General features: G+C 41.5%; 1 protein-coding gene across 1 annotated transcript; it reads left to right on the top strand.

Moving 5' to 3' along the window:
* The first annotated feature begins 5,043 nt into the window (after positions 1-5,043).
* On the top strand, positions 5,044-21,626 carry LSM11 (LSM11, U7 small nuclear RNA associated). The gene is made up of 4 exons (XM_063292132.1): positions 5,044-5,776; positions 11,977-12,116; positions 12,525-12,608; positions 15,697-21,626. The coding sequence occupies exons 1-4, from the start codon at positions 5,059-5,061 to the stop codon at positions 16,084-16,086; spliced, it is 1,332 nt and encodes a 443-aa protein (XP_063148202.1). The 5' UTR covers positions 5,044-5,058; the 3' UTR covers positions 16,087-21,626.
* The last annotated feature ends 1,074 nt before the right edge of the window (positions 21,627-22,700 follow it).

The following is a 22,700-nucleotide window of genomic DNA, read 5'->3' as shown; positions in this document are numbered from 1 at the left end:
GGGATGTGAAGTTCAAAGAGTTGTGTTACTCTTCTGCCTTTTTAAAGGCCAAACTGCCCTAGAGCAAAATGGATGAAGCCATTTGAAGCAAACGTTTATTCTTTATTTTTTATTTCTATTTATAGTATTTTTTTACTGTATTTTACTTTTTGTATTATTGTGATGGTTTTAATCGATTGTTGTAAACCGCCCAGAGGCCTCCGGTGGGAGATGGGCGGGGATAAATTAGATAGATAGATAGAATGTAAGATTTGTGTAAAGATTGGCCTAATACAGGCTTCTGGTGTCTAATGACAGATAGGTTTTTATATAGGACTTTTTAAGGGGTTATCTTAGTTCTTTGCCTTTCTCTGTTAATCTGCTCTAAGAGGAGATCATTTGGAACAATAGGCATTCAGCATAATTTTTAAAGCCATTGAACAAGTTGTACTCATTTTTTCTGAAATGGCAAATGTCATCATTACTATAGTTAAGATAACATTAAAAGGGTAAAAAGAAACTTTGAAGCAACGAACATTCCAAGAATGGTGTAATCTTGTATCTTACGTCTCAGCAACCCACAATACTTTTAGTGAAGTTAGCAGGAATAACAGGCAACGGATAAAGCAACTCTCGTTATTAGCAGAAACAATAAAAAGTAGCAAGAACAACAGCCAATTAAATTGGTGAGATTCTTCTTGCTAATCATGCATCAGTTATTTGGCAGGACAGAAAGAAGGGACTCTCCTGAACATCTTAGTATCTGGGCAGGGCTGTACATAATATACAGTTTAGCGGTTTTAATTGTATCTCGAAAACAGACTGAGAGTTGAGCGGAGGTACTGCAATGTGGCAAGTCACGTGCACCCTATAACAAGCATGGGTCAGTCTCCAAAACCATAGTCTGAAGTAGGTGAAGCCTCCAAACTGTTTAAAAACAAAGAGTGCATGATAGAGGTCCAAACATGCAAACTGTGTTACTATGATCACATTTTTTCCATTCCAGGATTGGGTTAAGATTGTATAATAAGCTTCATCTATGAAAAAGTCCTCATTGTTACAAATATCAAAAGCATACATAGGAACTGATGTTCTCGTCAGAAAGATGAAAGCAGCCCTGCACTCTAAGACAGTTTGGTGTAGTGGTTAAGGTGTTGGCCTAGAAACCAAGAGACTATGGGTTCTAGGCCTCCCTTAGTCATGGAAGCTGGCTGGGTGACTTTGGGTCGGTCACTCTCTCAACCCAATCCACCTCACAGGGTTGTTGTTGTGGGGAAAATAGGAGGCAAGAGTATTAGGTATGTTCTCTGCCTTGAGTTGATCAAGAAAAAAAAGGTCGGATAAAAATCTAATAATAATAGTAATAATAAATTCTGCCGTTTCCAGTGAGCCCTGAAGACCTGGCTCTTCGCCTGGGCCTTTGGCAAATACAACTGAAGCCCCCTTTCTTCTTTTTCCTTTGTTTCCATCTGGGTTTGTTATCTCTGCCATCTTTGCTCTTTTTTGTTTTGTGTTGATTTCTTATTTTTTTACAATTTGTAAACTGCCAGAGTTCCTGGCAGTCAGGTGGCATATAAATTTAATAAATAAATACATAACACTGCCTTTGTCATTGGCAAATGACTCTGTTGGGTATGCAGGTTCACAGTTGACTCCACAGGCATATCATAGCTGAGGAGTCTTAAAGGGGATTCAGTGTACTTAAATTGAATCTGTTTCCTGTCCTTTTCTACCGCATGGCCTGATTTCAAACTCAGCACTGGTTGTGCCATCGGGCAGCTGCTTTAGTCTCTGGCAACGGAAATGGGTAGCAGTAGCTTCAAGTCTTCTGCCCAGGTTCCTTAGTGTTCTGACCTGCTATACAGGAAACAGTAATGCTTACTTTTTGCCTGGCCTGTCTGGTGTGATTATCTTCTCCCAAAGTATTACAGGCAAGTGGTGACACAGGCAGGTAGCCAGCTCAGGCCATGCACTGTAGCAGGCATCATACATGGCCATTACTTGCTCCATTTACATAATGCAATAGGCCAAAATGCAGTTAGTTATTTGCGGCTAAGTGTATTATGCAAGCCCAGCCAATGTTTATGGTTGTGAGTATGAACCTAAGGATTAATTCAGTAAACCATGGCTCACTGTGAACACAGCCCTAATAATGTTGGTGCAACCATTCCATTTGTTTGAACAAGTAGACACTAGATGGGTAGTGAGTTACATGGGCAGAATCACTGGTAAATACATGACCCTGACCCTAGACATCACATTAATACTAATAACCAATATAATTTTTTCACAGATTTTTTAATCTATATGCCATCAGACAATACGGCTCGGGCAAGCTTAGATTTTTTAAATTCATCTCTCTCTGACTAGGTGTGAGATTTGAGTCTGACCCTAAGGAATTGGGGAAATAGAAACCAGGAGTGACTCAGCACAGCAGGAGAAATCAGAGACGCTGATTGGACAAACTTTGGAGGGAGGTTTGAATCCTCCAATCAGTGCTCGAGAGAGAAGAGCAGAGAAGCGTGCGAATCAGAAGGCAACCCGATTGGTTGCAGGTGAGAAAAGATGCGGAAAGGATCACTTAAAAAGGCATGTGCGCCAAGAGCAAGCTGCCGGAGACAACCAATCCTTTGAGCTCATAGCATCTGCGGAAGAGTCCTTACCGGAGTTGGGAGCCTTATCTGTAGCCAGCATGGAACCAGAGCCAGCTGCTCCTGCCATCGCAGGCCTGCTTCCTTCACACAGCACTCCAGTCGAGCCTAGTCTTGCCGTTCCAGCTGAGCACAGTCTTGCTTCCAGTTCCAAGCCTCATCTCGCTGTTCCAGCCAAGTTCAGCCTTGCCTTCAGATTCAAGCCTTTCTTGTTGCTCCAGCCAAGTCCAGCCTTGCGTCCAGTTCCAAGCCATTGTCTTGCCATTCCAGTCGAGTCCTGCCTCGTCTCCAGAGCCAAGCCTCACTTTGACACTCCAGCCAAGTCCTGCCTTGTCTCCAGATCTGAGCCTTGCCTTGATGCTCCAGTCAAGCCTTGCCTAGCCTCCATTGCCAAGCCTAGTCTAGCCTCTGCACCCAGTCCGAGACTCGTGCCACAAGCCTCCCCCTTGCCACGCGCTCTAGCTACACCGGGTCTTGCTGCCTCATTGAGAGGATTAGCTGAGTTCTGCCTTGCTGTTTTGCCACAATCTCCTTCTACGTCTGAATCTGCAGCCTTGCCTTGTTATCCTCCACTGCCTGGGTGGACTAGGTTGAACTGCGCTGCCTAATCTATTCTAAGGACTTTCACTGTTGTAAATACTTATTTGTACATGAAGAATTTAATAGTAATTCTGCCTGGCTGTCACATAATCTGAACACGACACTAGGTTAACGCAATATGCCATGCTACAATTGAAGTCACATTATGGCTTAGCATCTTGTTTGAATCAAGTCTGTGTGTAGTCAGAGAAAGGTCCCATTAGAAATGATCCAGCAGCTGTGTTCTTGCAACACAGTGAAGCAAAAACAAGCCAACCACATTTTAGCCTACTGGCTGTGTGAACCAATTATTAATTCTACCACCTTTCCACAGTACAAAACAGATCTCTGGCTGGGTTCACTAGCCAGACTTGTTTGAATCATGGTTTGTTAAACGAGCCATACTGAGGATCAGAAGATGGAATATGTTTGGCTCACTAATTTGTCTACTTTTAAGTAATCAACATACAAGACATAAGCAGAAAGTGAATCACATGACAGACTTCTTATAGACCTAAATACAACAATCCTAATTTCTAATTGCCTACTCATTTGTGTTCATTCATATTCACCTTGCAAATTTGAACAGCCAGTCAAAATAACTATGAGGTAGGATCGGGAAGGTGAGTACAAGCTATTCCTTGGTACCTACTAATGAAGGCTTTTTTTTTCCTGTCAGACCAGGCTAAAGTCCTTACTGTATGGTTTTGTGGTTGGTCATCTTCTAGAATCTTCACAAAGGATTATCCTTCTTTACATATTTAATGCTCACACTCTGTCTATGCACAACCACTTATTTCCTTGTCAACAGCTGATTGAATCATAACTTTGGATCCAACCTCTTCGCAGATTCTAGGAATCAGCACACATCATATCACGTTTAGTAGGTCTGGTCTAGCATCTCCACTATTTTGGTTCCTGCTGAACTGCTCAACTAGCCCTTAAGGTGTCCTTATCACTCTCTTAGCAAATGGCCTTCTTTTTAAAATATCTTAAAAAAAAATAACCTTTAGTAAACTTTTAGCTCCGAAGTCTATGTGAAAAACAGCTATTGACCTTTACTAATACATATATGCAAATGATTCATACAAGATCAATGGCACATTATATTAGCATACAATAATTATTTTCCATTCCTACATAGAATTCCCTGTAACAAGAAGCAAATCAGAAAAACGAATGTTGTTAATACTTCATATTTAACAAGACTATTTTAACCTACTACATTTAAAGAGACCCTTGTCCAGCTCAACTACTGCTGACCGTATCCATGCAGTCATTTGATAGCATTACTGAAGTGCTTGACATTTCTGCCATCCACTATTTTTAATCCCGCCCCCCATATAGCTACCTGAGCAGCAAAGGATCCGGAAAACTCTTAGATGGCAGCAAAGAACCTTAGAAAACTGCCATCTAGTGATCATCTGGTGCAATGCAGCCCAGGCATGACTGCCCAAGGCAACAGCGCTGAAATTTCTGGTGGGTTTAGCCAAGCACTAGCCAGGCCTGAACCTGCTTCGCATCCAAGGTCTGCCAAGAGGCATAGCTTGGATTATCCTTGACTGTTCTACTGCACCTGATTCTCTGCAGATGTTGTTATAGCATGGTTTACAGTAGCCCTAACTTGTTTCTACTATGGTTTAGTGAATAAACCCAATGGCTGGGTTCACCAAAGACGAACTCAAATGCAAACCAACCACGGCTGAAAGCGATGTCTGAACCCTTCCCGGCCCACGCGGCCACGTGTGGGGCACTCCGCAGCCTCAGGAGGGAAATGCAAAGAGCGCAAAGAGTAACGTCTCGGGAATCGAGAGCTCCGCCAGCCCTTCCGCGATTATGAAAGCGCGAAATGGCCCTCCTTCCAGGCGACCTCCAGCCTCCAAAAGCAGCCGACCGGGGGAAAGCCAAAGCCAGGGGCGGCCTTCCGGAGGGCCATCTCCGCAGCCGTGCAGGCGGGACCGCAGTTCTCGCCGGCCTGCCGAGAGCATCAAGAGGAGCCGTGAGGCGGGAAGGGGCCTGTCGTGCAATCGCGGGGCTGGGGCGGCCCTTAGCGGCGAAGGAGAGCGCTGCGGGCGGCTTCTCCTGCCCCTCCCAGCAGGGCCGGGGCCAGGGCAAGAGCGGGAGAGACATGGAGGAGGCGGAGAAGGCTGGGGCTGAGCCCAGGCGGCTGAGGAGCCGGCGCCGCTCCAGCGGGCGCTGCAGCTCGGAGCGATCGCCGAGCCCCGGCCGCCTGGACGTGAGCTCGCCGCGGTTCGACCCGCTGCTGGCGCTGTACTCGGAGCGCACCCCGCTGCCTTACCCGGCCGCGCCCTGCTTCAACAACCTGGCCGAGTACGAGAGCTTCCAGCGCGGCCTGCTCCGCGCCCCGGGTCGCCCGCGAGCAGCCGCTGGCCGCAGTAGCCGCTCCGCAGGGGCGCGCGCCCGGAGCCGAGCCGGCCGGGCCGCCGCCGACCCCGAACGCCTCCAGCGGCTCCGCAGCCTCATGATGGTCAAGGAGCCCAGGCCAGAAGCGGCCGAGAGGGCGCGGGGCAGGAGGGCGCCGCGCAACGTCCTCACCAAGATGCCCCGTAAGCTGAGCCGCGTTTGGCGCGGCGTCTCCTTTCGGACGAAATACCTGATTCCCCCGCCCCCCAATAGCTGACCGATGGGCACGCAGTCTGCTCATGTCAGAGACCAGCCCTCGTTGTTGGAAAGCGGTTTGGGGGTGGGATCCCGCACGGGAGACCTGGTACTGAACGCAGTTTGTGCATGTGGGCGAGCTATGAAGTCCAGAAGATAGTGCATGTTGGCTTTGATCAGGCGTCCGCAGACATGGCCCTGCCTCTGTGCGCTGGGCACTGACAGGCAGGAATAAAAAACCTGAGTGGGTGCAGAACAAGCTGGTGGGTGAAGTGGCTCGAGAGAGAGAGAGGTTTGTCTGTTAGTTTCTGGAAGTAATATTCTTCGTTCACCAAAACAGTTCTATTTTCCAACTGTAATTGGTTTAAGTTAAGAGTAAGCTCTAAGGAGAGAGTGAAAGAAAGGTGAGAAATCAGAATTATGGAAGATGGCCTATTCTGAAGGTAGGTGGTATGGAAGGAGTCCTGACAAGCCATTCTGCAGCGAGAGTTAGTGGATGTGTCACCCACCACAATGAATCATAAACTAGTTACCTACATTTGCCCTTAGCTTGTTGTGTGAATCTAGCCTATGTGCTTAGTTTGTTGTTAACTGTGTTGTGTGAATCCACAATATGGGATCACTTGATTAAACCTTAGTTAGGCTGACTTCAAATATGTGGGTCATAATTAGCCAGTAAATGTGGGCCAAGGAGAGACCTGGCTAAGGAGTTTGAAAACTGAGGTGGAGTGAGGGAGGATCCTGGAGGTAGGTGCTTTGATCTTTTAGGAAAGAAAGGCATTGGAGAGATTTAAAAAGAGAATACAGACCACCACAACCTGGGGTCATCCTGCAAGACTAGTAGTTAGGAGTGACGGAAGTTGTTTATCTCATTATTGGCTTACCACATTGCTATTCTGCCTGGAGAAGAAAGGGAGGATGTACGTGTGTTAAATGAAAAGTAGAGGTCACTTGTGTCTCTTCACTTTCATTACTGGGCCAGAGAGCTTTAATAGATTGAATGCCACAGCTATTGGACCACCTGAAAATTGATTAAAGAGATGGTCATAGTTGGCCAATGCACATTTCTTTCCTGATTAATAGCAATGGGAAGAGTGAGGGAACTGTCCAAGATATTTTCTTGGAGAAGAACAAAAAATATTGCTGTCACAAGGAATTGGGGTAGAATGGCTTGGAACCATTTCTGGTGATAGACTCATAGCTGGGTGGAAAATAAAGGATCTGAAGTTTCCACTGGTTTAGATATTCTGGATGTTGAGTAAAGGTTGGGCATTCCTGTTCAGATGGGATTGAGAGTGGCTTTGAAGTAAAAGCCCTAGTATGGGTCCAGCATGAAGTACATACAAACTGCCTGTATTTTTTCCAGCATGTTGTGCATATACATCAAACAACTTTCAAAAACACATTTAGAAACACATGTATAAACTTCTAGTCTGCATTCTAAAATAATGCTCTAGGGTAGTGCTGAGGAGTCTGGCTATTAGTAGCTGACCCTGATAACGTGCAAGAGATTTTGGATTTGAAATGTTTCAGACTTGAAATAATCTCTTTGGGTTCAAAACAGCTATTCTAACCTTACTGGAAGTGTTCTTATGTTGTGTTGATCATCCTGGTAAGGCTGTAACTACTCATTTCAAAATTATACTGCTTCAAATTCGGAATGTTTTGCAGCCTCCTAATTGACACAAGTCTATAATTTGCAGCAGCTTGCTTTTTTTTTCTTCCAAAGCTTAGTTTTTTCTTTTAGGTTTGAATTAAAATGACTAGACTTGGAGAAAAAGCTTCAAGCAGCGTTTTGAAAATGCTGCTTTTAAGCCTGGATTTTGACATTGTCTTTTGCAGCTGATGTAGCAACAGTATGTCCTTAGATTATGATCTTGGTTCTTAAGCTTATATTCCAGAGTTATAAATACAGTGCAGAAGTTATGGTAATAGACTAATAAGCAAGCATCTATGCTGATGTCTGTTATTTGTTCTGAGATTGTATATTAAATCCTTTCATCCAGGGCTGCAACTGGGGGGGGGGGCAACCGGGGCATGTGCCCTGGTCGCCGCACTGGTGGGGTGCCAAAATGAGCACTGGGGAGGTGGCAAAATGGGCGCGGAATCCATGTTTGCCCCAGGTGACACAGACCCTAGTTGCAGGCCTGCTTTCACCACATTCCCATTATTTTCAGAGATCATAGTTTCCCTGCTATGATCTGAATACCTGTACTAGGAGTGAGAACAGTGGCAAAAATGGAATATATCAATTAGACGCTAAGCCTTAATTCAGGGGCTGCAATTTTTCAGATGACAGGTGCATTCACACAATTAAATACATTGTTGTTGTTATTGTTAGCCAACATTTCACAAGGCCTTTGAGTGACATTGCCCAAAGCTTGGAGATTTGGCAATCTCACAAGTTTGGGACAGTTTTAGTGTATTTCATTAATTTAGGGAGCTGCAGTCTGCATTCTGGGATGCAACAAATGTCCTGGCACTTGTGGATGCCATGTTGCCAATCCCTGAATAGCGCTTTATGTTACTGACAAAAATTACATTATCAAATACCTAACAAATAAACTCTGTCCCATATCTAAGCATGAAATAAGTGCTTGCAGGAGAATGTGTTCGAAGACATGGCTAATATGGTAAAATATTTTCAGTGAAAGCATTTTGTTTAGAAAATAATTAAGTTTGGGAAGTATGCTTTATCTTTTGCATTCATAAAGTCCCACATTGTGTATTTGCTACCTTTTTTTCCTATTAATGATTTTATTAATATATCATTCACATCATATCATAAATATAAATATCTTTTATTTATTTATTTATCAATTAAATTTGTCACCACCCCTCCCATTGGAGGGACTCTGGGCAGTATACAATAATAATCAATAAAACAATAAATATACAATAAATGTATAATATATAAAAATACAGTATTTAAAACAATTACTAGTAACAATAATTAGAGATAAAAATAGAGTCCAAATGGCTGATAATAACTCAGTCCTTGTATGCGGTGAGTGCTCTAGGGCACTAGCCATCCCCAAACATGATAACCCTCCTCCCCGCTCCAAGCCAGGTGGCAGAGCCAGGTCTTCAAATTCCTCCAGAAGGCCAGGAATGATGGGGCCAATCTCCCGTCTGGCAGCAAGATGTTCCAGAGGGTGGGAGCTACTGCAGAGAAGGCCTGCCTCCTGGACCCTGCCAGACGGAATTCTCTTACCAACAGGGTCCGCAACATGCCCTCTCTGCAAAATCAGGTGGGACAGGTTGACATAACGAGGAAGAGGCAGTCCCTCAGGTAGCCTGGCCTGATATGAATAAGATATCATGTGATATCTTATTCATATCAGACAATAGTACAATTTAGGCTATTTAGCCTAAATAAAAAATCCAGATTTCCCTCTTCTTGAGATGTTATTAAATGCTGACTTGGCCCTTGGTCTACCTGTTGCTGCATCATAAAAGCCAGGCCTGCCTCCCTGCCTTGAAATCACAAGGAACAGAACAGACATGTGCCCCTGATTTCTGTGGGGAGTGGAAGAGCACAGTCTGCCCAAAGCAACTTCCTTGTGGCAGAGTTGGGTAGCAGTGAATGAAGCCTGATAATACTTGTTGCTCTCTGCTCCAGAATTTGTACAAAATACCATACCGCTGGGAAACTGTTGCCCAATAGAAGAAAATACATCTGGGAAAGTTGTACTAAAATAGTGTATATTCGGAAAATGTGCATCTCAAAAACAGCACCTATTAGGAATAGTTTGGTTTTTTTTTAAAGTGTAAGCTGGAAAAGTTGCACATAAAACTTGGGGTCTCTTTATTAGGGAAAAGTAGACATGATGACAGATATGAATTTTCTCGTTTAAGAAGGAGCATTAAAAAAAAAGTGTAAATCTGTAACACTGAGATAGAGCAGATTTAGATTGATCTGTTCATCACTACTTCTTTCTTTTGTGGCTTCACTGGGAAAGATATGTTGTCTTTTTCTATCCAAGTACTGAGACTGTATGGAGCCGGGCAACAATTTTAACTACATTTTGTCAGCACTGGTACTGTATTGTCAAAATTGGGACCTTATGTTGCCATTTTGCTGGAGCAACTGCCAAAACATTTCTTTAGTTTATTCAGCATGCAAGCTGGTGTATCCTGGTATATTAATGCAAGTTTCTGATATAATAATTTACTCTTTGATCAGTGAATTGCATTTCACGTAGAGCCTATTTTATATATACTTAACTGAATGGTACTCTCAGATCTAACCATGCTGTTTGAAGAATGTGCTGCCTGTTTATTTTGCATTACTTGTTTTTAGTATGATATATGGCAGTATTATGTAAATGTTCCCCTTTCTCTGTCTCTGTCTCTCTTTCTCTCTCACACACACACAATGTTATCTTGGTAAAATATTTTAATAGCATCAAACCACTTTAGGCAGCAAAGCTTCAAAATTAATATATAATTTTATGGATTGTTGATAAACATTAATTTACATTAGAAGAATATTTGATTGGATTTTTTAAGCTCTGTAGATTGGCACAAAATTATTTTTACATTTTTTTTAATAATTAGAAGAGGCAGTTTCTTTTATTATTGGATTCTAATCCATTGTTGAAATGCAAAAGGTCTGATTTTATGTTACTGATTTTTGACTCTAGAAGCATCATCCTGATAATATTTAGGAAAATTCTTTGTTTAAAAAATTGAGTTTTAAGAATGATAAAGATACAAAGGTTTTTAAAATCATAAAACTTCATTGAAAGGGATGTTGAATTCCCTCTTCTTTTAATTCTGAATTAATCTTATTATTTTTTGTTTATTTCCTGTTGTGAAAAAATATGAAATTACTGGAGTTTGGAATTGAATGTGAACCAAATAATTGCAGCTGTCTATCAATTTAGAACAGAGAGAGTTAAGTTGCTGGGTTCTGCTTTCCGACTGATATGTAGAGATAATACCAAAAAAGATTTATCATCTATTTCTCATCTGGCTCACAAAGTATAGAGCTTGTCTCAGTGAATCTTCCAAGGGATTCCATATTCCAAAGGCCATGGTGGTGGAAATTTGCAGTGAAGTGCCAAAATTACAAGTAGTAGGTGTGCCTAAATGATCTTGTGCACTCCTTTCCAACCTGGGCATCCTCCAGATGGGTTGACTTCAACTTGTAGAATTCCTCAGCCAGCCTACACTTTGTTGAGAATAGTCACGGTTGAAATCCACAGTACAGGATATATCCAGGTTGTGGAAGGATGCTCAGATGATAGGAAGCTGGAGAAAAGAAGAATATTGGAACCGGCTCAGAGAATCTACAGTTGATTGTATCTTAAGATGATTTCTCCCCAAAAGAAAGCGTTGTTGCCAACTCCAGTTGGTACCAGTCCTGGACATTTCCTCCTTCCCAATATCTGTGTGCATGTGACACATTTACAGAATCCACACTCCAGAAAAGGGTAGGTCCAGGACTGCAACCTCTGCACTAGATAATTTAGTACCCTTTTAATGCTAACATGATCCTTTAATGTCATCAAGGCAGATGGCTGGTATATTTATTTATAGTCACTCATAATAAATGATGAGATACAGAGGACTAATCATTTGCAAGATTAGAATTTAACTGTGTTGATTGTTGTTTGGTTACTGACATGACTATCAACCAGAAATATTAACTATTGCATAGTGACAAGCCTTTTAATAATCCTTTAGAACTAGGATATTAAGCGTGTGTTCTGTGCTAAAAATCCATTTCGCCACTATTGCATATCCAATTACATCCCCATAGGCTCTGTAAATGATTGATTATAAGTCTGTAGTGCCTAAAGCCAGAGAAAAATAAATTCCATGAAATTAAGAATAATACTTGTTAATGTCTGCAGAAGCATTATACAGTATTTGGTTAAATGATTCTCGCAGAATAAGAATGTACTACACTTTTTGTTTGTAGAGGAGGATAAAATCAAAGAACTGTGCCAGTTAATGCTCAGTAAGATGGTAGAACAATTGGGTACTTTTAGATGGATAGTTCCTGATGCTATAATTCAAAACTATCCTGCCAGTATTCCCTCTTACGCCTTGTAGGCAGAAGTAAAATTCAAAATAATAATAGCAATAATAGCTGCAAACTCTTTGCTTCTGTGGCAAATGACGGTTGTTATCTTTCCAGTTCATGAAGGCAGTCCACTTGGGGAACTCCACCGCTGTGTCCGTGATGGTGTAAAGGTCAATGTCCATATCCGAACATTCAAGGGGCTTCGTGGTGTCTGCACTGGATTCTTGGTTGCATTTGACAAGTTCTGGAATATGGTAATGATGAATGTTTCCTTTCTGTGGTCTTTACTAACATTTACTTGAAAGCTTCAGACCACCCAGAGTGTGAACATAAGCAGGTGGGAGAGCAAGCAGGACCTTCGGGTGTGGCATTTCCAATGCAAGAAAATGTCAAAGAATCTTGGCTTTGAATCTTCAATTTAAGTGTATGGAACTGCTGTTAAATGTTTACTCTCAGAGTGAAATAAAAATTCTGGGTGAGCAAGGTGGACATCCTCCTGCTTTCTCTTTTATAATATCTCAACCAGTGAGAACAAGTATTAAATCATTGTTTCATGTGAGTATCCTTCTGACTGCTATTGTCTTTCCCCACCTCGATTCCAAAATTTATGTTGAGAAGATCCTGTGTGTTTTAAGACTTTGTGCCTATTTCCCTCGCCCTAGGCCCTGACAGATGTAGACGAGACATACCGAAAACCAGTGCTGGGTAAAGCTTTCTATGTGGAGCCACAGTTGACCCTCACCAGAGTAAGTTTCCATTCTCCATGTGCACAGTATCACATATGCTTCAAGAAGACACATTGGAAGTGACACTTAGATTTACTTGAAACTAAACACTCTTTTGCCTGAAATCAGCTACAAGTAGTCCTCACTTAACAACCATTTACTGATGGTTTGGACTTAGGATGGTGCTGGAAAAACTGACTAATGACCGGTCCTCACACAACCGTCGCAGCATCGCCGCGGTCACATTATCACAATTTGGGCGCTTGGCAACAGGTTCACATTTACAGTATGACCGTTGCAGCATCCCGTGGTCACATGTTCGCCATTTTCAACCTTCCCGGCCAGCTGGCTTCTGGAAAGCAAAATCAATGGGGAACTGTGTGATTTGCTTAACAACCATGTGGATCACTTAATGCCCATTGTGATTTGCTTAATGACCCCTGCAAAAAAGATTGTAAAATTGGGTTGGATTTGCTTAATGACCGCTTTGCTTAGCAACAAAAATTCCGGTCCCAATTGTGGTTGTTAAGTGAAGACTACCTGTGTTTCAGGCAAAAGAGTATTTAGTTTTGTGTCAATCTGTTACAAACTCTATTATTTAAAAATGGCTAGATGGCTTCTTCCTATCTTCCCCTGCCGTATAAAGACCTGATATCATTCCAGTGGTTTGATTCAGTGGCTCTCACCTTATTGTTGTTTTGTTTATTACTAAATGTTTATACCAGTTACCAGAGACTCATGATGATTTACATTTAAACAGATTTCTAGATTCTTCAGAGTTTCAGCCATCTTCTGATGCTGTAGAAACTAGCATTCTGTCTACCCAAAGTATCAGAATTTACAGAATGTCTGTGTAGCAGGACTTGGGAACACAACTGGTGAGGGGAGGCACTGTTGCTTTCTTTACCAGCTTGTGGGCTTCTCAAAGACACTTGGGTCAGTTACTATAGAACAGAATGCTGGACTAAATAGGCTTAAGATCATCCAACAAGGATGATCTTACATGCTAGTTTTTCTCTTCTTAATATTCTTCTTAATATTCCTTCATTGATAATTTGATCCAAGGTTGGGGATGAAGATTGAACTAACCACCAAGAGTCCACAAAGTTTGGCTTGGCTGACTATTAACCAGGATAGTTTCTAAGCTTGTCCTTCCCCAGGTCTGTAAAGTTAGGAAAGGCTGGGTCTCTGACCTTGCTCCAGGCATTTTGCAGAGTATAAGTAGGAATTTGTTTCTATTGCCTTCTGCCAAATTGTAGGAGAAAATAAGAGTTGCCACCCGTCCTTTCATTCCAGATGCTCCATGGAGGGGAAAAAGGAGATTGTTTCTCATTCCTCTCATTGGTTGTTGTGGGAAGCGACACTAGATGAAAGGCCGTTGAGGCTTTCTATGACACGTTTTTTGCTAGCTAAAATAAACTGGCTCTCTTTTCCTTTTCACTGATCTTTCTTCCCTCTGGGAGGGAGTGGATGAGCAGATTCTCTGATATTTGGGAGATGGGAGAGAAATATTCAGTTATTGGCAAATGGATATAGGAATTTAAAAGAGCTTGCTGTTCTCTAATTATGGTGAAGACATAAGACACTGTGAAGACCATAAAGAGTGGCAGAACTGGTTCAACTACACAACTGCTCTGCACAAAAGTGCATATTTGTCAACACACATAGATACAGATAGGGAAACAAAAGTGTGTATGTGTATTTGTTCTTGGGCAAGCTTCTTTTTTTAAAAAAAAATTGTTGAGCAGTCCTTGGTATGGGTTTTCTATTAACTGACTACTTCAGACAGTCCTACTGCACATGCACCAAAGGATGCATGGGGGATGCAATTTGGAAGGATTAACTTGCCACTAACCTGTTTGCCACACGTTCAGGACAGGCTGGAAGACCGAGCCCCGCTGCACAAAGAAATCCTGCTAGTGAAAATAGAGGGCCTGCTGAGCAGACTAGGTTTGTCATCGTCTAGAGGCAGGCCTGCTATTTATACTAACGGCATTTCTTTGTGCAGGGAGCTCTACAGACTGCTGTCTGTTCATGTATCATTTCAACATTTGAATGGACTTGTCCTGAACGCTCACCAGCACCATCCTTGGCAAACCCTATTTATGAAAAAGAAGTAGCTGATAGATGTTGGAAGGCGGGAGTAAAGAATGAACGTGCCTATAAGAACAAAACAAGAGCCTTTTAAATAAAAACAAGGAGGGAGTTCACTCGCGAACTGTCAGAGGGAGAAGTCAGAAAGTGATCTAGCATTTGGCTTCCTTACGGTTCATACGGGACAGAACCCTGTTTGCCACTTCTTTTCAGTTCCTACCTTTGTCTCTTCTCGTGGGAAGTGTAAAAATCCTAAATGCAGATCTTGCTTTGGCTATATTGATGCAAATTTTGCTTGCTTTAGGAGGGCTATTCTAAGCTCAGTCACAGGAGCGGTTGACACACGTTGCTTAATAACTTAGCATTTAATGGCTCAGGGCTTGTTTTGATTGAGAAGAGTTGTGGCAGTGATCATTGTCGGGGGTATTTGTCCTGTGATAGCCTTTTTCTGTGGGCAGATACCACTCTGTAGCAGTAACTGAAAGGGTGAGCTTGCGCTCTTCCTCAGCCGTTGCTGTTTGTGACAAATCGTCATTAGATTTTTCCAGTGTAAATTTATGTACATTACTACCATTTAACATTTAATGTTGGCAGTGCACTGGCTACTATATAAAATTAAAATGATACAGTCCCGCCCCAAAGGGATTTTAATTCAAATCAGTTGTATCAATTATTTAGCCTCCGGGACATAATAAAATGGAACAAAACTGTGGCAGATTTTTTACTGCCAGATCTGCAGTATGTGTACTGTGCGAGAAGTGTGTGAATCATGCATGGTCACGTCTATAGAAAATGCAAGGTCTGGAGAACTTGTTGACTGAGGAAAAATAGATCCTCTGTTTTGCAAAAGAGGACTTACTAAATCTATTTTAATTGGACAAAAGAGCACTGGGATCTCATTTAAAGAGATTAGTTTCCGGTGCTCATCCACTGCTTGAACAGGTCAGTCTGAGTATAAAACAAGGTGATGCCATCTATTATGACTTATGAATTAACTCCCAATGTTTCTCTATAGCTCTTTGACAGACTGAGGTTGCAGGAATCCTTGGTTAAAAAAGAAGCTGATTCAAAGACGACTGACGACTTGCCAGCCCTTCCGTATGATCCAAGGACACCGGGGAGGAAATCTGAGTCAGGGAGGGGAAGATCAGAGGAGGAACATGGAACAAAGAAGCACACCAGCAGAGAGAGGACACGAAGCTGTAGTTTGCCTAAAGTCTCTGGGCGGGACACGGACTTGTCCAGCAGAATCTCCCAAGCAGAGGAGAAGAGCACAGGTGGCAAAAGAGGCCGTTCACGAAAAAAGCAGAGGCCCAAAGTGGATTATCAGCAAGTGTTTACACGACACATAAACCAGATTTTCATTCGGGGAGAGAATGTCCTGCTTGTTCACTTAGCACATTGATCTCACTGGACTGATTCCAGCAATAGCACCGCAGTGGGTGAAAAGGGGTAGTATTGTGACTCTTCTTCCTTTCTTTTGTCCAAAAGAGAGAAAGGATTCTAGACACAGAGACAAGAGCATCTTGAGCCAATGGTCTGTTTGGGTGGACTGGAATTGATCTACAGTTGATGCGGCCTCCCCAAAAACAGACACCCTAAGCTTTGGGAGGTACATGGGCTGTGTGGCTTTCAAAATTGCGTGGCTTGGATATGGAGCAACTATCGCTGTACAGTAACTATTTAAGATATACAGTATATAGAGCTGGCTGAGCGGCTCTGGAAAAGCTGTATGGTCATGACATGGACGCTTCTGTGAGAAATGAGAATCAATTTAAATGATGGGACAGAATGTGTTAATACATAGCAAGGGAATGAAGAGCCTGTGAAAAGGAGCTACAGCTGTAGGAATTAGCTTGCCTGAAGCCATGTCCTCTTCTCCACACACTATGCGCAGTGGGGCCAAAAACTCTAGTCCAGCTTTGCATTGCAGGCCCTCTGATGTCTAAAGAGGTTCCATTCACAGAAACAAATGGAAAGAGAAAGAAGGAGTTTGCATTGCAACTACTGTAATTAGAAAAAGCCTTTCCTCACCAATTCATCTTTTCTTTTTCCTTTTTCAGTGACTGAAAGTTGCATTTGACCTTTGGTTTGGTACTTATAAAAACTGGGCCCTCAACCCATTTTTTCTCTACTTTTCCCCCCATCCATTTCTACCTGCAAACAATATGTGTGGCTTCCCTAATTTGAGGTGGTTTCAGTGTATTTTTCAACAACCCAGAAATTGCAGCTTTTTTCATCCATTTCTGTGTCTTAACAATAAAGACTGAGATGTACATATTTGGCTTAAAAAAAGAAAAAGTTGAATGTATGCTTGCTGTTGCTGTGCACTATCTAGTGGCTTTGGGATGCTGATTTTCCAGGAACTTTTAGTAACTACAGAAAATACTTGTTTGCAATATCTACAAGGATTTTTCCAATTCTTTTTTGGCTCTCAGTGATCCTTTTCAGATGCTGCTTGTTCTTGAGAAGCATGTTTAAAACTGCTGAAATGAAAAGAATGCATGATGATTATTTCAAAAGCCAGTGCTATTCACAGCACCCGTGTATCATTCAGCATCTGTCAGAACAGTGCAAGATGTAACAATGCATGTATATGGACCATGCCATGAAATGTTTAGGGTGCTATAAAATAGCACCTCTGTTTATACGAAATGTGTTCAACACATCAGTAGTTAGAGAAGATTCCCTTAAGTAGGGGAAATACCATGAGGTCTTTTACAATTTTATGTAGAATTCCAAAACTCCTATAAAAACATAATCAATACATTTAGTGAGTCATTCTGCATTTCTAGAATAACTGGACAATCTTCTAATGACTGAGTTGCATTACACAAAGATCAATTGTGATATATTTTTGTCTGAATGGCAAAATCAAGTGTAATTTACCTAATATTCTCCAGGGGTAAAAATCAAGCATTTGGGGGATGGGGAAATCTTGTCATTAAGATTTTTTTTTTGTACAGATAATATTTTGGGGTATCAGGAGCATTTTAGAAGCTTTGGTGATGCATCTGATACTTGTGCTGGAAGCAAAACAGGCAGTTAAAGGAAAGCCTCATTGCTTCTTCTGAACTCCTTCCTAGGTTGGCTGAAGGTTTTGCCCCCACTCCACCAAGAACTAATGGAAAAATGATTCTCTTTTGGGATGCTGGAGCCCTGAATTGCATGATAATAATAACCCAAAACAGGGCAGCCTGGGAAGAGGATTTCCTGACTCACAGGAAGTCCACCCCTTTTGGAGCCTGTATTTTCCCTCAAAAGGGGGGGAAATAATCATATAAGTCAATTTTCAGTGCAAAGGCAGGAGGAGAATGTTGAGTGGCTCTCACCCTCAACTTTCACTTTAAATTAGGTAAAGTGTGAAAATCCACATAACATTTAATCTTCCCCAGTGTTGAATGACTCAGAACATCATATTTTATGTAGTCAAGTGTAATCCAGGGCAAGGGAGTAAATATGGTAACAGTCAAGGAACGGAGCTAGGAAGCAATATGCATAGGATACAAGCAAAGTTTTGTATAATTGTATTTGTTTCAACAAAGGTGGAAAAGATATATGCAAAATGTGTGTCTTCCAAGGTGTCTTCATTCTTTCAGTCCTTCTTTGCCATTCTATGTTTTTTTTAAATTTCAGTAATTTTTTTGGTGTGAGATTAGCTTTACTTTCTGCAGCAATCTCTAGTTGCCCTTTCTAATGTGACTTTCTCCTCTTTGTAGTGTACAACATCACAAGGTTCTTTCCAAGATAGTCTTCTCTGGTGCCTTCAGATATATTTTCTGGGACCTCCATCTAGATTTCACCTAGTTAGAGTAGGCTCATAGGTGTCCAGTAGAAGCTGCAGTGATATCAGGGGCATCATTACATCATCCACTCCCGTGGACTCTTTATTGTAAGAGTCTTATGGCTGGATCCAAAGTGTTTGATAACTATTTTGACTTCTGTTGGATGGCACAAAGTTTGACTGTTGCTCAGGATGATTTTCTTTAACTCACTAGATTCATAGGTATCTCCTGCTTTAAAAAAAAATCAATTTTTTCCTTCTTTTTTGAAGGTCAGTACCATATCTATTTTGGAACTTTGAACAGTTTCATCTACTTCAGTGATTGGGTCAAAAGTTAGTATTAGAATGGATTATTCAAATTTAGTTGTATGATTTTCCATTAGTGGTCCGTTTCAATACCTGAACCAAATACATTTATATTAAGTACAATGCATTCTTCCTTTTTCTTTTCTTTTTCCACATCAAAAGCTGAAGATATACTTTAGTGATTTGATTCACTCTACCTGTTTGCTTCATTCTCAGCTCTTTATTGTGATTTTTTAAGAAAACCAAGTTTAATACCTAGTATTTTGTTTCTGTGTGATAAAAAACAAACTTTCTTGGTACATTCACATTTGTAAAATGGTGTACTGCTTGCTCGTTTGGTTCTATACCTTTACTACCTTGAGCATCACTATCTTTGTTGCTACTGTTTCTGTCTTCTAGAATATTCTGCCAGTTATTTGAGTGCAGGAATTTCTTGCACGTATCAGGTTTCCTTGTTGGCTAGAACTTAATTTCAGAAGATCAGAACATCTCTCTTATTTTCCTTTGCTACTTTTTCTTCACATAGCTTCTAAAGCGTCATTACTGAACTTGCAGGTAGATGTAGTCCTGGAATAATCTCATTCCTTGACCTTTGTTTCTGCCTAAAGCCTATATACCATTCATATTTTGAAATCATACGAATCTTAAAATAGTTGGTTGGCTGTTGTTACTTGAAAACTTCTGGTGCTAAGCTTAATTTCCAAGGTGTTACTTGGCAGTGTATTTGAAAACAGCCTGTCTTCCTTTCTGCCCTCAACCCATAGCAGCTTAATTCATTTCTGCATGAATTCAGGTGAATTCATGTGTAATGTCTTTGGGCTTGCTGCTTGTTTGCCAGAATGGAAAGTGTACTACCAAACCATAGTTTAAAAATCTTTAAAAGCTACCAAGGCATAGTTTAACAGCCAGTAGGGATATGCATAAAACCTTGAACAAGAAAGTTTGAGACTAGAAGCCATGCAGATACAACGGGCAGAACACTTAGCTATGAGGAAAAGGATTAATATTCTGATTGCTTTATCAGACAGTCCATAACCTATGAATGGCTAAATTTACAATAATGGTTACTCCTCAGTTTGACTGAAAAAGAAAAAGTAAGCAGAACTAAAATAGGGGGAAAAAAATCCTACCTTCAGATGTGGAATACTTAGCCAAATTGGCTCTTTGTTTTCCTATTCTGTGCATTTCTGTTGGAAGAAAAATCTGTGGAGGGAATCTTAAAACTCAGGTTGTCTGTTGTCAAAAGCTAAGATTGATTTTAAATAGAAGTTCCATCTGGACAGGGTTTAAAACGCTTCTCTGTGACAACATATTACTTGGTAAGTTTAACATTGTGAACTGGGTTCTGTGTGAGTTGTCTAGCTGCTTACAGGATTTTTGCATCAGTGCTGTGAAATAGGCTGTGGAGGACAGCTATAAAGTGGTGGCAGTTGCTTCTCCTAGTCTTCTCCCTCCTCTTCCTCCTTACAAGCAGTCTTCCTTCCATTATCTGTTGAGAGAAGCTACATTTAATCTCTGTCATATTATGCAGCTATTCTCTTTTATGAAGAGTTGGTCATCCTGTGTAACAGCAGACATATTGGCTCTCACTGGATAGGATTTTTGGACATCTGATGTGAAGAGTCGCTAGCACATCTTAAAACAGCCTTTTTCTCTTGAAGATTTTCTGTCACTTTGAGCTCTGAACCTTCAGTCAATGGTGCAAGGATGAATATTTACAATTTTGTTGATACTAATTTATTGTACGTCAGTCAACAATCCATTTCTCTCCTCACATGGCTCATGCTGTCAAAGATTTCATTTCTGGTTTCAGAGAAACCCCACTGGGGCTGAAGATGAATAGAATTTAATTTTTGTTCAGCAGTAGAAATACCCCAGTGCCTTGGTGAAGCTGTTCCACAAAGTGAATGACAGAGGTCTAGTTTGGTGGAGTAAGCGCGAAACACTTCTCCCTGATCCATGCAAATGTTTCAGAGGAAACTGAACAGAACAGCTCCTCGGCTGACAGAGGTAAAAGCCTGTCACAGAGAAGGGAAAGAATACCACACCTGGCTTCTGAGTTCACTATTTCGGAGGAAAGTACAGGCAGGCCTGCTCATTTTCTCCTTTACAGTTCACTGTCAGTAGAACATACTTCTCCGACTTCTGTTGCAGCCATTAGAAATCACAAACCACTGGGCTGATGGTTCACGCACATCCTGATTTTGGAGCCTCAGTTTCGATGCCTGATGTTAGAGAAATGAATCATTGACGTGACACATTTTGAACTAATTTTATTCTTGCAGCTCCTCCACTGAATCTTGGGAACTCTGCTTTGCAGCTATGTGGTACAATTTGAAATACAGTATCTGTGGTTCTTGGCTGGAGATGACAGGCTCTGAACGCTTCCACATTTGTAAGGCAGGCACCGGCACAGGACTTGATTTTTTCCCCCCTTTGCTTGCTTTTTTCTCTGCAGACGTTTTTTGGATCATGCTGGCACATTTGAAGGGCAGCTGCCAAGTTCAGTATAAACTCAGACAGAGCCTGCATGGTGCAAATGCCCCAACCTTCTGACTTTGGTCTGAACAGTTGGGAAAAGTTACAGCTAACCTACATGCGGTATCTGAGCAAGGCAAAAGCACCACTCGGCTGAAAGTCTACGCTTTGGCCCTGCAATATTTGTCAAAAGAATGTGCAAATGGCCGCCTAGCCTCTTTTCCTAATGATTTTATTTCCAAGAAGGAATTGCTGCTTGAACCCCTGCAATGTATGTACATGTGTGTTTTTTCCAAAAAAAAAAAAAAATGCTTGATGGATGTAAGCATCTCTACCAGGAGTTCAGTCTCTAAGGCAATAAATGTCTCACTATAATTGTAAGTTGTTCCAGAGTCATTTTTTTACAAAACCATTGTTAGCAATGTTTTATTTTTTAATCTTAAACCTTTCTCTACTGACATACATATAGTACATTTGTAATAACATGCCTGTAACAGTAACAAAGAGTGAAACAACCAGGTCAGCCAGCAGCAGGAAAATACAAAAAGCAAACTGCAAAGAGCAGTTTGTAGAATAGAATCCACAGGAAAGCTCAGCCTTTGAGTCACAATTGCTGGGAAAGCGGCCAGAGTTTTTGCAGCTCAATCATTTGCATACACTTTTCCATTTTTTAGGAATGGGGGGAGAGAGAGAGAGATCTCCTTACTATCGGTGGGAACTTAAGAGCTCTCACAGAACTTGAGCGGAAGGATTGCATCAGTAGCAGGAAGAAGGTGGGGCCTGCAGCCCAGATCTGATGATATGCCAAGAGAACCGGAAACTAGTAGGCTGGGTTCTTTAAGAGGATTGTGCAAGACTGAAACAAAAGATAGTAAAGACAGGATAGTTCTTATCACTGCCAAATGGGAGGTAACAAGGTTTGGGTCTATAACCAAATCTTGGTGTGTGTGGGGGGGGGGACCCTTTTCTTTTGTTAACCCTGGATAAAAAGAAACTTCCCCTTCCCCGTACAAATTGCCATTTTCTTTGGACTATTTTGACTGGAGGAAGAGTGATCCCTGTTAAGAACTTTTTGCATGTTAGCAAGCCACCCAATATTTTTATGTTTTTCTAGTTTTTTTATACTGACTTTATCTGTAAGCTTTTGCTTGATCTGTGGGTAGTTATTTGGGGTCCATATGCATACATTATATTTCCTTTCACTGCTGTATAAAAGAAACATTGGCATGCTAGCTTTTCCTAAAGTAGATTGTCAACAATTTATTCAGCAGTTGTGATATTTACCCAAATGCACAATGGCCCTTTTACTTGCTCAGTAATACATGTGGATTTTTTTTTCTCAGCTAAATACTGGGCTTAATCCAGCTAAAGTTACTCTGGTTGAAATACCTTGAAGGGAGAAAGTGGGCATCATTACTTTTGCAGTTAACCAAATTATATCAGGGCTGTGA

The sequence above is a fragment of the Candoia aspera genome, chromosome 2 (assembly GCF_035149785.1).
Source record: "Candoia aspera isolate rCanAsp1 chromosome 2, rCanAsp1.hap2, whole genome shotgun sequence".
NCBI lineage: Eukaryota > Metazoa > Chordata > Lepidosauria > Squamata > Boidae > Candoia > Candoia aspera.
The sequence above is the reverse complement of the archived record's forward strand: the minus strand, read 5'-3'. Positions and strand labels throughout refer to the sequence as shown.